Below are 12,210 nucleotides of genomic sequence, written 5' to 3'. Positions count from 1 at the left end.
TTCTCAAGGTGAGCCTGATTTTTCCCATCCTTCTATTACTTTCTGTCATTTCTCTAATAAATTCCAGCAAGGCGCCTTGAAATTCATTCTTAGATGAAATTATATGTGGGCAACGGGTTTAGAAGAATGAAGAGAATGCTAAGAGTGCAGAACCAAAAATGGTCTCAGGGAGATGGTATGAAAAAGGACATGGTCTTCATCTGCTTCACCAAAACATTTTACTTGAAATTTTTTAGGGTAATCCATGATTTATTTTGAATATCCCTTCATATAATTGTTTTAAAAATTCATTATCATTTGGCAAAATATCCAAAGTGGGTCGAGTTGTGTGTTGGATTTTATCATAATAAGCATAATACTTATTTTATGGATAGAATAATCATATCATTTTGATAAAGGCATAAATTTAGAATTTTGATAATTTTCAAATCTCTATTTTATATGCTTTATTTGTGTCATGCAAATATTCTAATAAGATGACTGGAAATAAAATATTTTTCTATTGTTGTGTTGTTCATCCAATTTCCAGAATTTGATTGAATTTGACCGTTTTTTGTTGTAGGTTGAAAGTAAAAATGAGGAGAGCTAATAATCGAAGATGAACAACGTTGATGATAAAACTTGTTTCTAGTATGACCATCAAAATGAGATTTATGTTCTTTTATATTTATGAAATTTATGTTCCTTATCCTGATCAAAATGGACCCCATCCATTTGTCCTGTCTGTACTTTGTAATAATGGTATTTTAATACGATTAAAAATCATAAATTCACATGAAGGACCAAAAAAATTATGAAGATTCGTTTTGAATAGTTAAAAACAAATGGCCAAAGATCAAATTTGATAGAAGATGTAGTTTAGAAATGAATGAAAGTTTATTGTCTTTGCTTTGAAAATCAATACTCACCTTCTTCTTTATAATGCTTCTTCATCTCTTGTACACTAAATAGATTAGTGCAAAAAAAATTTTGAGCAATTAAAACTTGTTAAGAAAAGTCTCTTTTACAAAAAATGATCAAAGGACACACCTCTCCAGGAACATGACTAATTAATTAGTCCATTTAGGGGTAAAACTGATTGTTGTTTGGGTGAAATGTACTTTTCAAAATATCCCTAACACAAAAATATCAATGCTAGATTGAGTTTGTGGTCAACCGATAGAGAAGAGAATGTATTAACTGCATTATAATAATTTCAGTGTAAAGTTCACAGAGATACGATATTAGGGAGACGCTCAAAATTTATTGAGAATCATGATAACTGCCGAAGTTATGCACATTGCTTGAACTAACACGTTGACTTTATATTTAGGTAAAAAATATACTTAATTCATACGCTACTTTGGTACACCTTCTCGATGTATATTGAGGTGGTACCCATCGGAATATACCCGAGAACGTTTTAACGATATGTATCTCGAAGTTGTACGTTAAGCTCGTTGGTTCTAACTTTTGAAATCAGATTAATCATAAGCGAGAAAATACCTGAGAATTTTTTGCGATGAGCATGAGTGTTGGCCTTTGTCCATGTACTTCAGAAACACAAGATGCAAAAGTTGATTCAAAACAATTGGCTTTCGCGAGTTATGGTCCAAACTGATTTGCTGAACGTTCAACGACCGAGAAGAGTTGACGAAAAGCTATGAGGCGACATACACGTCGTCATCTCCGCGCTGTTGGACATGGCAGCGACACCACCGAACCCATCCCTTATCCTCAACGCGGGAGGTACGCTCGTCTTCGGACGGCCCTCCGGCATCGCCATGAGCACCGCGTTCGGGTTGCTCAGTATCTCCACCACTTGTCTGCTCTTCAGCCTTTGTGAGGGGTTCGGATAAGCGCACATAAGGCCCAGCATGAGAGCCCTCTTCACTTCCTCTTCGTCAAACTTACCCGCCAGCCTCGGATCTACAGCGTCAAGCAGCTCGCCAGCAACATAGAGGTCCCAGACATGATCTAGAATATTGTTATCGTCCAGACCTAATAACGATCTCCGCCCGCTGACCACCTCCAGCACCACGATACCGTAGCTGAACATGTCCGACTCGGGGGTGGCCTTGCCGGTGTAGCCGAACTCCGGCGCCAAGTACCCCAGAGTGCCGGCGAGGACGGTGGTGGAGGTGCACCGGTCTGTGCCCTGGGCGAGGCGGGCTAACCCGAAGTCACCGAGATGGGCCTCGAAGTCAGCGTCAAGGAGGACGTTGTTGGGCTTCACGTCGCGGTGGACGACGGTTCCGCCGCACTCCTCGTGAAGATAGAGGAGCGCTGAGGCCAGCCCGAGGAGGACCCGGTGGCGCATCGGCCAGCATAGGGTTCCGGCAGCGATGTGGCGGTCGAGGCTGCCGTTGGCCATGAACTCGTAGACCAGGAGAAGGCTCTTCCCACTGTGGCACCAACCCTGCAGCTGCACTATGTTCTTGTGCCGCAGCCTTCCGATGGTGCATATCTCCGCGAAGTATTCCCTCTCCCCTGAGGAAAAAGCAACCCGTTTACTCAACGATATAGTCAAGCGGAACGATACTGCTCTAGTACGATCTTTAGGCTCAAGGATCTTTTCACCCTGCATTCTCAGGGACGAATCAACTGATTAACAGAAGTTAGACAACATATCCAAGGCCATGGAAGTTAGGGTTCATCTTGGGGGGTAGTAATTTGAGTCAATAGGTAGGGGATTTCCTTGATTCATCTATTAAGAGTAATGGGGGCTCTCGGAGAAGTTTAACCTTACGTCCCAAGGACTGGCCCACAGTTAAACGCAACAGGAGAAACTTAATCCTTTTTTCTCTATCATAAGTTATCCAATCAAATTAATTTGGATAGACTTCGCCTCTACACAATAATTTAGCCCACCGATAAGGAATGCCTAAATCCCACATTAACTTAACTGAATTACTCTATTGGGATCTATATGCTACCTTGTAATCCACTATAATACACATTATTGTCATTAGGGATACCTTGTTTTGAGGCAGCGGAGATTTTCTTCACGGCGACGACGGAAGGGGGGCTAGATAAGTGTCCCCTGTACACGCTGCCGAAGCCACCTTTGCCGAGCAAGTTGGCACTGCTAAAACTTCTCGTCGCCTTGGAGAGTTTCTCGTACGTATACATCTTTGGCGCGCACGCTGCGCTCCTCGACAAAGACTCGAGCCACCTCCATCTTCTCCATTTCATGAACCTCTTCGCGCCAAAAAACACAACGAGCCCCAGAAAACAACTGGCGAACAGAACGGCGAGGGCGATGGCGACTTTCCTTTTAACTCCTTGCTTGCTCTTCCCGCCAGCAGGCGAAGCGAGTGAATCCTCCGGCAATGGCGTGTATGAGAAGTACCAGCTCAAAACCCTAATGCTCTCACTGTAGTCATCTGATGGCCCCGACGCCGCGGAAAAACCCACGTAAGTGACATTGATGGAGGCGATGACGACGGACCAGTTATGGACTGACTTCAGTGGGGAATCGTCGGCGTATCCCGCCATGATCTCGAGCTGCTTGCTCCACCCGTCGTACCGTATCCTGTAGGTGATTGGTTTCTGCTTTGCCAGGTCAACATTCGCTACGCTGAGTGGCGCGCTGTCATTGTTGAAGATGGTGGATATGTCAAGTCCCACGTGAAAATCTCCGTCTTGGTCGTACTCGTTGGAAAACGTATCGATCTCCACAGCAAGCTGCCCGGTGGTGTTCCCTGGAGTGTACATAATGACAGCCATCTCAGGTTCTGAAATCCGGTTCAGTTTTCGTACAAAGTCGACGAATCGGCATAGTTTGGATTGCATGAAATCGTTGGACTATCAAGGAATACGTCATTCTAAGCAGTTAAAAGGACAAACGAATAATTTAATGAATCAATAAGTCAGATATCTAAACGTGCTAAAAAAATATTGTAAGTGAGATAGGCCCTATATGGCTAATGGGCCCTGTTCTATTAGCCCATTAGCCTTACTCATCTTCTCTCTCCTAGGGTACAAAGACCCTTCTCGTGTAACCTCTAGGTGATGAGATTATTGGTCTTCTTCTCCCTCTGGTCTCATCATCCTTCTCCATCTTCTTCCTCCTAACCTAACCTAGGTTAGGATTCCACATGGTATCAGAGCACAGCTCTTGATCTCCCTTCCATCCCTGGCCCTGCTGCCACTGTCTGCTCCGCAGACTCACCAGCCAGCCAGCGGATCCCCCACCTCTCCTTTCTTTGCTTCTTCTTTGCTTCTTTCTACCACCGCCGCTGCAGGCACCGTCTCCCGCCGCCGGTTGGAAGACTACGGTTAGGATTCCACAAATATGACTACGGTTTTTTAGAGCAATCATTTTTCACCTGCAATTCTACCTAATACGCTCGTTTATCCTGGCCGCAGTAGAGTGCGGATCACTTGAAATTCTTTGGCAAGGCGACGAGTTTTAAGCTGATGAAATTGGGAAGTTTACTCACTTTTGGTGCTGGGGCCAAACAGGCCGAGCAATCCGCCGATGCTTCCTTTGGGGCTTGGCCGCTTATCATTCGTCATCACGAACGCCATGCCGTCGCCGAAGCCGCTAGCGTTCGGGTTTTTCTTAATAAGAACAGTGAAGTTGGTGTCGAAGTTCGCCGGCCAGCTTATCGCCGGGCTGCTGTATAACACTCGGCCGACGTTGTTCTCCAGCAGATTGGGATCCATTCCATCTGCCGGCTCGGGGATGAGAGCGAGGTAACCTCCCGGCCTTACGCTGCTGTTCTGCATGCAGATGAGGAGGCCACCGTTCAAGCAGCTCGTCAACGGAAACGACGGAAATTTAAAACTGCGCTCCGGTGATGTAGCTACAGCCGGAGGAAGGAGTAGAAATACGGAAACAATAACCACCGATACACGCCAGAACAGCGTCATGGAGGAAATGATTTGATTCCCTCCTCTTCTTGGAAGGAAGGAGAACGTTTCCTCACTTCTCTTGGAAATAAGCCGCGTTACTCTGGTCGAGATAACTAACTGAAGCTGAAGTAGAATCCAAGGGGTCAGCCGCAGCGGTAGAATAGTCTGCAACGTCGGTCAGGAACTATAGGGTAAGGGCATGTTGAAGTCGACCTAACATGATCATACGGGGTATGGTATTGGATGACGTATCTTTCAGAATTAAGTGTGGGAGTGAGTGTGGCCGGCCGCTAGCGGTCTACATTAACGCGGCGGGCAAAATGATGAGCGACCCTTACGCAATAAACAGGAGCTTTGATTAAGAAACTGCGTTCCTGTAGGTAGGTGCTTCCGCTGAAACGTGATTGGGATTCGTAGGAAGTTAATAATCGTTTTGAGACCTATTTTTACTCTGTGAAAAGCCCTTAAGGCAGCGGGCAACACAATAGCGTCATGCCTTTAGTAGAGAACATTCTTCGCTCACATCGATTAGAAGATGTGTTCTCCGCGATTTCACTGAGGTTCCCTTTATCACCCGACGAAATCCACCCAAGTTGACGGAAATTATTTCAGAATTGGACCGTGCCCACTTGACCCAGTTGTTGCGACGTAGATGTCGAGTGGGACCGATTCCTTTAGAACTAAAAATCGAGGGCGCCATGTTTTTCCTCATGCAAACAAAATCAGTTCCACCGCAGTCAACCTATCCGCACCGCAGCTGGCCGATCCTTGTCGCGATAGACCAGATTTTAGTTTTTTACGGGATAGAGAACTTAATTCTCCAGAGTAATAAGCGGCCCCCCTGCTACAGCATAACAGGATTCATTTGACTCTCATTTTCATTTGGCAACCAATTTTGTCCATTTGATAACGCTTGGTTGTCGTTGGGGCACTTAAACTACTTCAAGATAGAAATGTCCACGTATGGAGCCCAGTGAAATTCTAGATCAAAATTTATATGGTTTCCATGTGATAACCGTACAAAGGGAAGATAAAAATCCTATTAAATAAGTAGGGTGACCTTATCCAAAAAAGCAATGTGATATTTTTGAAATCAAAACTCCCGCCGCCGACAGGGGCTTTCCATGGAGCAGCGTCCAGGACGGCTCATCCGCCCCAAGAACGGCAGTAGAAACGTCTTCAATTTTGAAATACCTGTTTTCACAAAGAAATGAGAGGATAAGGCATATTTAAGACGTACCATAACTTTTCGATGGTAGAATGATGATTCAAAGACGCATTTGTGTCACTGTCATTAGCACTTGATTAGTCAACTATTTAAAGCCATGCTTCTGCGTTCCATCGTCATATCTACTTTTGATTATTATCTTCGTTATAGGCCTTTCGTATCTATAATTTTATTCTTTTTCCTGAGGTTTCTGCAGAATTTTCTTCTGCTAAATTTTCACCGCCGATGAAAGTTGTAAAAATAAGGATATTATACATTTTGAATAAAAAACTGAGGTATCTTGTCAATTGTTATACTCTCAGTTAGTTGTGTCCATAAGTTGTTTAAATATTATCAGAAAAGTTTGTCATGCTGAGACACTATTAAATATTATGCTGGCCAGTATTAGATGCTTAATAGATTCCTAATATATCTCAAAAATCCAAATTAAGCTAACTTGGTACATAAGAAGCACATCATCATCTTGGTTTGTAAATATGGATAATATTTTTTGTATATCACCCCATATAGGTTCGGAATTCAATCATAATTTGTCAATTCTTTTGAAAATTATGATGAATAATGTATATATCAATTTTCTTATCGCTGAGTGAGTGGTTGTGGAGCTATTGGCTTCTGAAGATATTAGGCTTATAGCTAAAGAAATCCGTTAAATTTTTTAAAGACTTGAGAAATACTCACCATAACTTCCATATCATCTATAAAAAGTGTAAATTGGAATCGATTCACCATATGTATTAAGATATTAATTACATAAGTCCATTAATTTTCAAATACATCATTTATAATGTTATTAGTATATGCATATGAGTTTGGATGGTATGATCTGGACCTCAATCTCAAAAACCTTAGATAATTGAAATTTTATATTTGATTACGTAAATAAATTAAACTTAGTCATTTCATATAAATATTAATTATAATACTTTATGACAAAACAACCATTGCATAATCAAGTTGGATTTGAAAAGGCACAATAAAACATGAAGAGATTCTTTGAGATGAACTTTTAGGCAACGTGAAGCTAGTCAGTATTAGGCATATATCAACACCAATAACATCAAGGATGTGAACATGTAACTGGACGGAAGATTAAAGTCTGGTTAGCGCAAGGCAGGTACCAATTATAAGACAAAAAAATGAAAAATAATAATTTAATATTAGAACAGATAATGATGAAAATGATATAAAATCATGATCAATATAAAAATCAACTCAATATTGAATACTATAGAGAAAAAAATAAAGACAAATAAGTCAAGAGTGAATGATCTGAGTTATCGTTAGAAAAGGAAAATATTCATTTAATTTTTGAATCAAGTTAACAAAGAAAGATTATTTTAAAATACTTTAGAATCTTAGTTTATTAAATCAATCAATAAAATATATATGTGATAATTTATTCATGTATAATTTATTATATTTTAGACGATTAACAAATTAATTTCCAGATTTGCACTCCTCTTAAGTTTAGCTATGTTAGTTGATATAGTTGTATCTGGGGTTAATTACCATACCATGTAAATACGAATTATTCAATGCAATCAAATGTTTATAGTATTTTTAATGAAATCTGCGGCATGTTAATATAGATACATCTTTAGGAATATATGGAAGGAGCAGAGGAGGTGCAAGACATAATATAATGGGTATATTTTGTGGCTCACACATATTTTGTCAACTAATCAAAATTTTTGTTTTTAAAATCATTTGATAATCTATTATATCTATATTAATGCACACACTTCCTGATTGATGAAGCTTGTTAATGTTTTATCTATTTTGTTTCAAATGAGTCAAAATATATTATTCATGATGATATTTTTTTTTTTCATGTTTTGCATGGTTAAGGTGATTTTACAAGTTAACTAATAAAAAATGGGGTTCTATTTTTTGACACCAAAGATATATTTAAATAAAATATTTTAATTATAAAATGATAATTATTTCAGCGATATCATTGATTTTATATATTTATTCTCATTTAAATGATTCAATCCATTTTTAGTGATATTTTTATTTTTATCAACGTTTAGATATTTTCTGGAATTGTCTAACAATGTCATTCCACTTTTTAAAAAAAAAAGTTGGAGATGCAATTTCACAATCGATGTGGGTATGAGTAAAAGGTTGTTGACTTAAAAATTAAATAAATTTCATGCCAAGAAATTTTTTCTTTTTTACAGAAAGAAGTTGACAGGAGAATAATTAGGATTGACATGTTCTGAGAGACTCATGGAGCTTCTGCTTGGATTATCGTAGAAATATTATTATGATTTATTTTTTAGCTTCTATCTCAAGTAATCCCCCTCAATTGAGTGGTACCGTACAATTCATTAGGACTTTAGCCAAGGCGTGGTCATACTTATAGATGCATATGGCCCCACTTTGGCATTACAAGTTGCAACCCCATGATGTACCAATCAGAGACTAAAATTCTGAATGGTTTTATAGCCCATAGTGTGCAGAATCTGGGGAAAATATTGCAAAAAAAATTATTAAAATGCACCCGAAGGCATGCATAGAGCCACTGACTTTGTGATACTTCACTCTCGGAAGGAGAGCAAGCGCAAACATGACACAATGATTTGCAGTTCCACAGGAATCATTAAATATTCTGAAATTCAAAAGGTATTGTTTCAGATTCTTTGAAAGAACACATGTTTGGGCATGATAACATTAATACAGGACAATAAAAATGTGCTATTAGACGATAAATCATAACTTGGGTGAAAATATGCATCCATATGTATGAAAGATAAAGTTCTAGCAAATTTCAGATGAAACATTTTGATTACATTTTTGGAGTTTTGATTTGGATATAATTAAATATAAAATTTAGTAAAATATATTTTAATAAAATTTAAAAAACATTCGTAATACAATTTATCTAGGTTTTACAAAAAACTCTTGGGAAACAAATCAATTAAAATTAATTGAAATACACGTGGCTGGCACTTCAATGATGGATCCAGTGGACAATTAAATTTCTGGTGGCAGAAATTGTGGGTGGTACTATGTAATGGAGTAAAATCGAGTTAAGTTTTGGGACGTAAATTTTTGCGACATAATTCATGGTGTTAGAAATATTACAACTGGAGTACACACCTACATTGAAAAGTGAGATCATATAAATGAATAAACCATATATCCCACATTTTATACACCATAAAATGATGATAAATATGAGGAATGCATGCATGCCTTTCCTATAGTAATACTTTTAAAAGAATTCTTGAGAAACTTCCTTGGAATGAGTTTCAAGGAGATAAGAATGTGCATGAGGAAGTTAGTAGAAGAACCAAGTGAAGAAGATCCATGATCAGAACATCTACAAGTTCATTTCACCTTTACAAAAGCTCATCATATTGAATTTATAAAGAATAATTTTTTAAAAGATAAAATTATCTCTGATATTCATTTTATGGTCATAGAAGAACATGAGGACATTCTTGTTGGGCATTAAATTTTTATACATGCATGAAGGAAATAACAGAAAAAATGTACATGAATATTCAATAATTTTTCATAAAATTGATCCTCATTTTTGAGGACATTAGTGCCTCTTTGCATGATCCTCATTCCTTTAAAATAAGAGGAAATTATTTTTTGTACAGAAATTTCTTATTCACAAAGGCGAGAATCAATGTGATTAAAATTAAAGCAAACTCATGAGTTAACATTAATTTTATTGTTATCTTTAAAAAGATATGAATTTTATTATTTTAAAAATAATAAATAAGCTTTTTTCTAAGAAACATATCGAGCACATAATTTTTCATATGGCTATTGAGCATTTAAACAAGAAAAAAGAAAAACATTTGTTTTTTATAATTTCCCTTTATTTTTTCTAATACAGCTTACAACTAAATTTATTCTTCATTTTTCTTTGTTTTTCCATTTCTTTGTCTGGTGGTTTTTATTTCCAGGAATTTTGCTTTCTAATAAGACAAATCACTAGGAGGCTAAATGACAATCAAAACAAAGACATGATGTATGAAAAAAGGCAAACTAGTCCTTCGGTTCTGTAATTCTTATTTTATTAAATTTAATCATTTTGTATGCATTGAGGTCCATATATGAAATACTAGGGGGAGTGTTATTCGGCAAGCTGTTTTATTCTTTCAAACTTCATGCATCAGTATAATATGGGGGGTGAAAATTTCATGAGCTTGAGTGACATTATAAATCTACATTAGGAAGTCCTGATGGAATGAGGTCCTTATCTTTTAAAATAAGAATATGTGTAGAAAATTTGGGCTCTTAGAATGGATCATGTACCTTTATATGGTACAAACAATGATTTTAAACAATCTTTTGATGAATCCCAAATGGCAAGTTATCTACTAGGGTGATCAAATGGACACCAAAACAAAAGGGTTGAAGTATTATAGTCCTGAATGGAGTAATGAGTGATTTGTGTGGATCTTCACCAACACCTTCTATGAGCCAAACCTTACTATGTGTCATGGTTATCCACTAGCTGAATCATATTTTTCGATAAGAATATGCATTTGAGCCACCTTAAACTATTTTGGAAACATTTATATCCTGTTCACTCTCCCTTGCTTACCTTACATCATTGATCCCTTTTTGTTTCTACATTTTGGAAGCGCTCGCTTCCCCATTATAACTTACTACTAATGATATGTTTTTCCCCCAATGTTTCTTTCTATTCTTGGCCTTTGTGATATCAGTCTTTATTGAAGCAGTTTTCTTCTTCTCCCCCTGATGTAACATGATGACCGGGATCGAGCAAATTGTGTTGCACCACAGATAATTAACGCACAATTCTATGTGATGATATAATATGATGCTTATATTTGAAAACTTAACGAGGAAGTACATTTGATTCCGGATGATTTGAGTCACAATTCAGATGACGACACGAGAATGCTCATGACACGATCAAACTCCCAATGATCCGCGTGATCGGCTCTAAGGGACAATGGGATGGGGGACGTTCTTCATCCAGGAGTGTCCACACCGTCGACGTGACCGAGCTGATCCAATACCAACAAAGAAAAGTTCCTATCCAACAATGGTGACCAAATCATTTAACAAGTAGTGGAATCTCTTGTAGCAGAGGAGTAAGATGGTCACATCTTTTCTATCTCCCCCACTTCTTCTAAAATCTTGGGAGTAGGTTATCTTAGGTAGCACCACCTCCCTTTGACCATAAATTCATCACATTGTTAACACCTAGCCCATCCCCTTCATGAGCGAAGACGGCACTGGAAGACATAAATAATGCTGTAAATTAAGGGGAGAAAGGGATGATACCTTCGGCTCGACTACAATCGATGCCGAGAGTCGATGTCAGAATAGAGCTATGGCTTGAGTGCAATCGATGCCGAGAGTCGATGTCAGAATAGAGCCAAGCACGTTTGGTGGGTTGTCAGAGTTTTGAACTCAAGGAGTGATGAAGGGCGTGTGCGTCAACGTCGCTAGCCCGCAGGGGTCCCACCAATCAGTGAGACTCAAATCGGCAAATATTGGTGCAATGATCAGGAGATCATCATACATCCATCCATCCACCCCATTTGATGGAGCCCGGTCAGCTTTCAGTGGGTTGTTGGGTTCGGCGGTGGTGCACGTATTCACAGGGATCTTGGTACTCAGATCTTGGTCTTGATTGCAATTTACGCTTGGTTGGTTTTCCAAGTGCAGCACACGCGCGACAAGATGGGGGTCTATCGAAGAACAGTCTCCAATGATGATTACAGATCGGGAAGGAAACATCTACAGTAAAGGGAACCGGTGATCGTTCAGGATTCCAAGGAAGAAGAAGCTGAAGAAGAGGAGGAGTCTCAAGCAGATCCGACGACGGAATGCGAGGGCAAGGGGAAACCCAACGGTCAGGATCAAGCGGATGCATCCAAGGATGCTATGGAAGAGGAGAATTCTGAGACTGGTGAGCAGGAAGATGGATCTAAGGAGAAATCGGAGAGATTTACGTCTAAGGAAGTTTCAGAAGATATGGAGAAGATATTGGATGCCCACAGATGGAAAGTGATGAAGTAGAAGGCACAAGTTTGGTTGAGTCAGATGATGAAATTAAGTTTCATTCCTCTGATTCCATTGAACAAGAGGGAGAGCAGGTACGAGGGGACAAAACTGGTTCTGGTTCTTCCGGTCAGGTC

At 39.0% G+C, this 12,210-nt stretch overlaps 1 protein-coding gene and 1 long non-coding RNA gene across 2 annotated transcripts; one reads left to right on the top strand and one right to left on the bottom strand.

The window, feature by feature from the left end:
• Positions 1–1,543: 1,543 nt before the first annotated feature.
• On the bottom strand, positions 1,544–5,073 carry LOC144703923 (L-type lectin-domain containing receptor kinase IX.1-like). The gene is made up of 3 exons (XM_078576222.1): positions 4,425–5,073; positions 2,958–3,683; positions 1,544–2,469 (listed from the first exon to the last, which is right to left on the bottom strand). Exons 1-3 carry the CDS (start codon positions 4,855–4,857, stop codon positions 1,613–1,615), a joined length of 2,016 nt encoding a protein of 671 aa, XP_078432348.1. The 5' UTR covers positions 4,858–5,073; the 3' UTR covers positions 1,544–1,612.
• LOC144703924 (uncharacterized) lies at positions 3,730–4,583 on the top strand. Its single transcript, XR_013581674.1, has 2 exons — positions 3,730–4,259; positions 4,351–4,583. It is a non-coding gene; the product is annotated as an uncharacterized LOC144703924 (long non-coding RNA).
• Positions 5,074–12,210: the final 7,137 nt, after the last annotated feature.

This window comes from Wolffia australiana, chromosome 5 (assembly GCF_029677425.1).
Source record: "Wolffia australiana isolate 7733 chromosome 5, ASM2967742v1".
Classification (NCBI taxonomy): Eukaryota; Viridiplantae; Streptophyta; class Magnoliopsida; order Alismatales; family Araceae; genus Wolffia; species Wolffia australiana.
The sequence above is the reverse complement of the archived record's forward strand: the minus strand, read 5'-3'. Positions and strand labels throughout refer to the sequence as shown.

Excerpts from the sequence above, each read along its gene's own strand:
- LOC144703923 (XM_078576222.1), bottom strand. The coding sequence starts at position 4,857 with ATGACGCTGTTCTGGCGTGTATCGGTGGTTATTGTTTCCGTATTTCTA. Across the intron at positions 3,684-4,424 it reads GTTTGGCCCCAGCACCAAAA|GGAACACCACCGGGCAGCTT; the intron begins GTGAGTAAACTT and ends TGTACACTCCAG. Across the intron at positions 2,470-2,957 it reads CTCCGCTGCCTCAAAACAAG|GGGAGAGGGAATACTTCGCG; the intron begins GTATCCCTAATG and ends CTTTTTCCTCAG.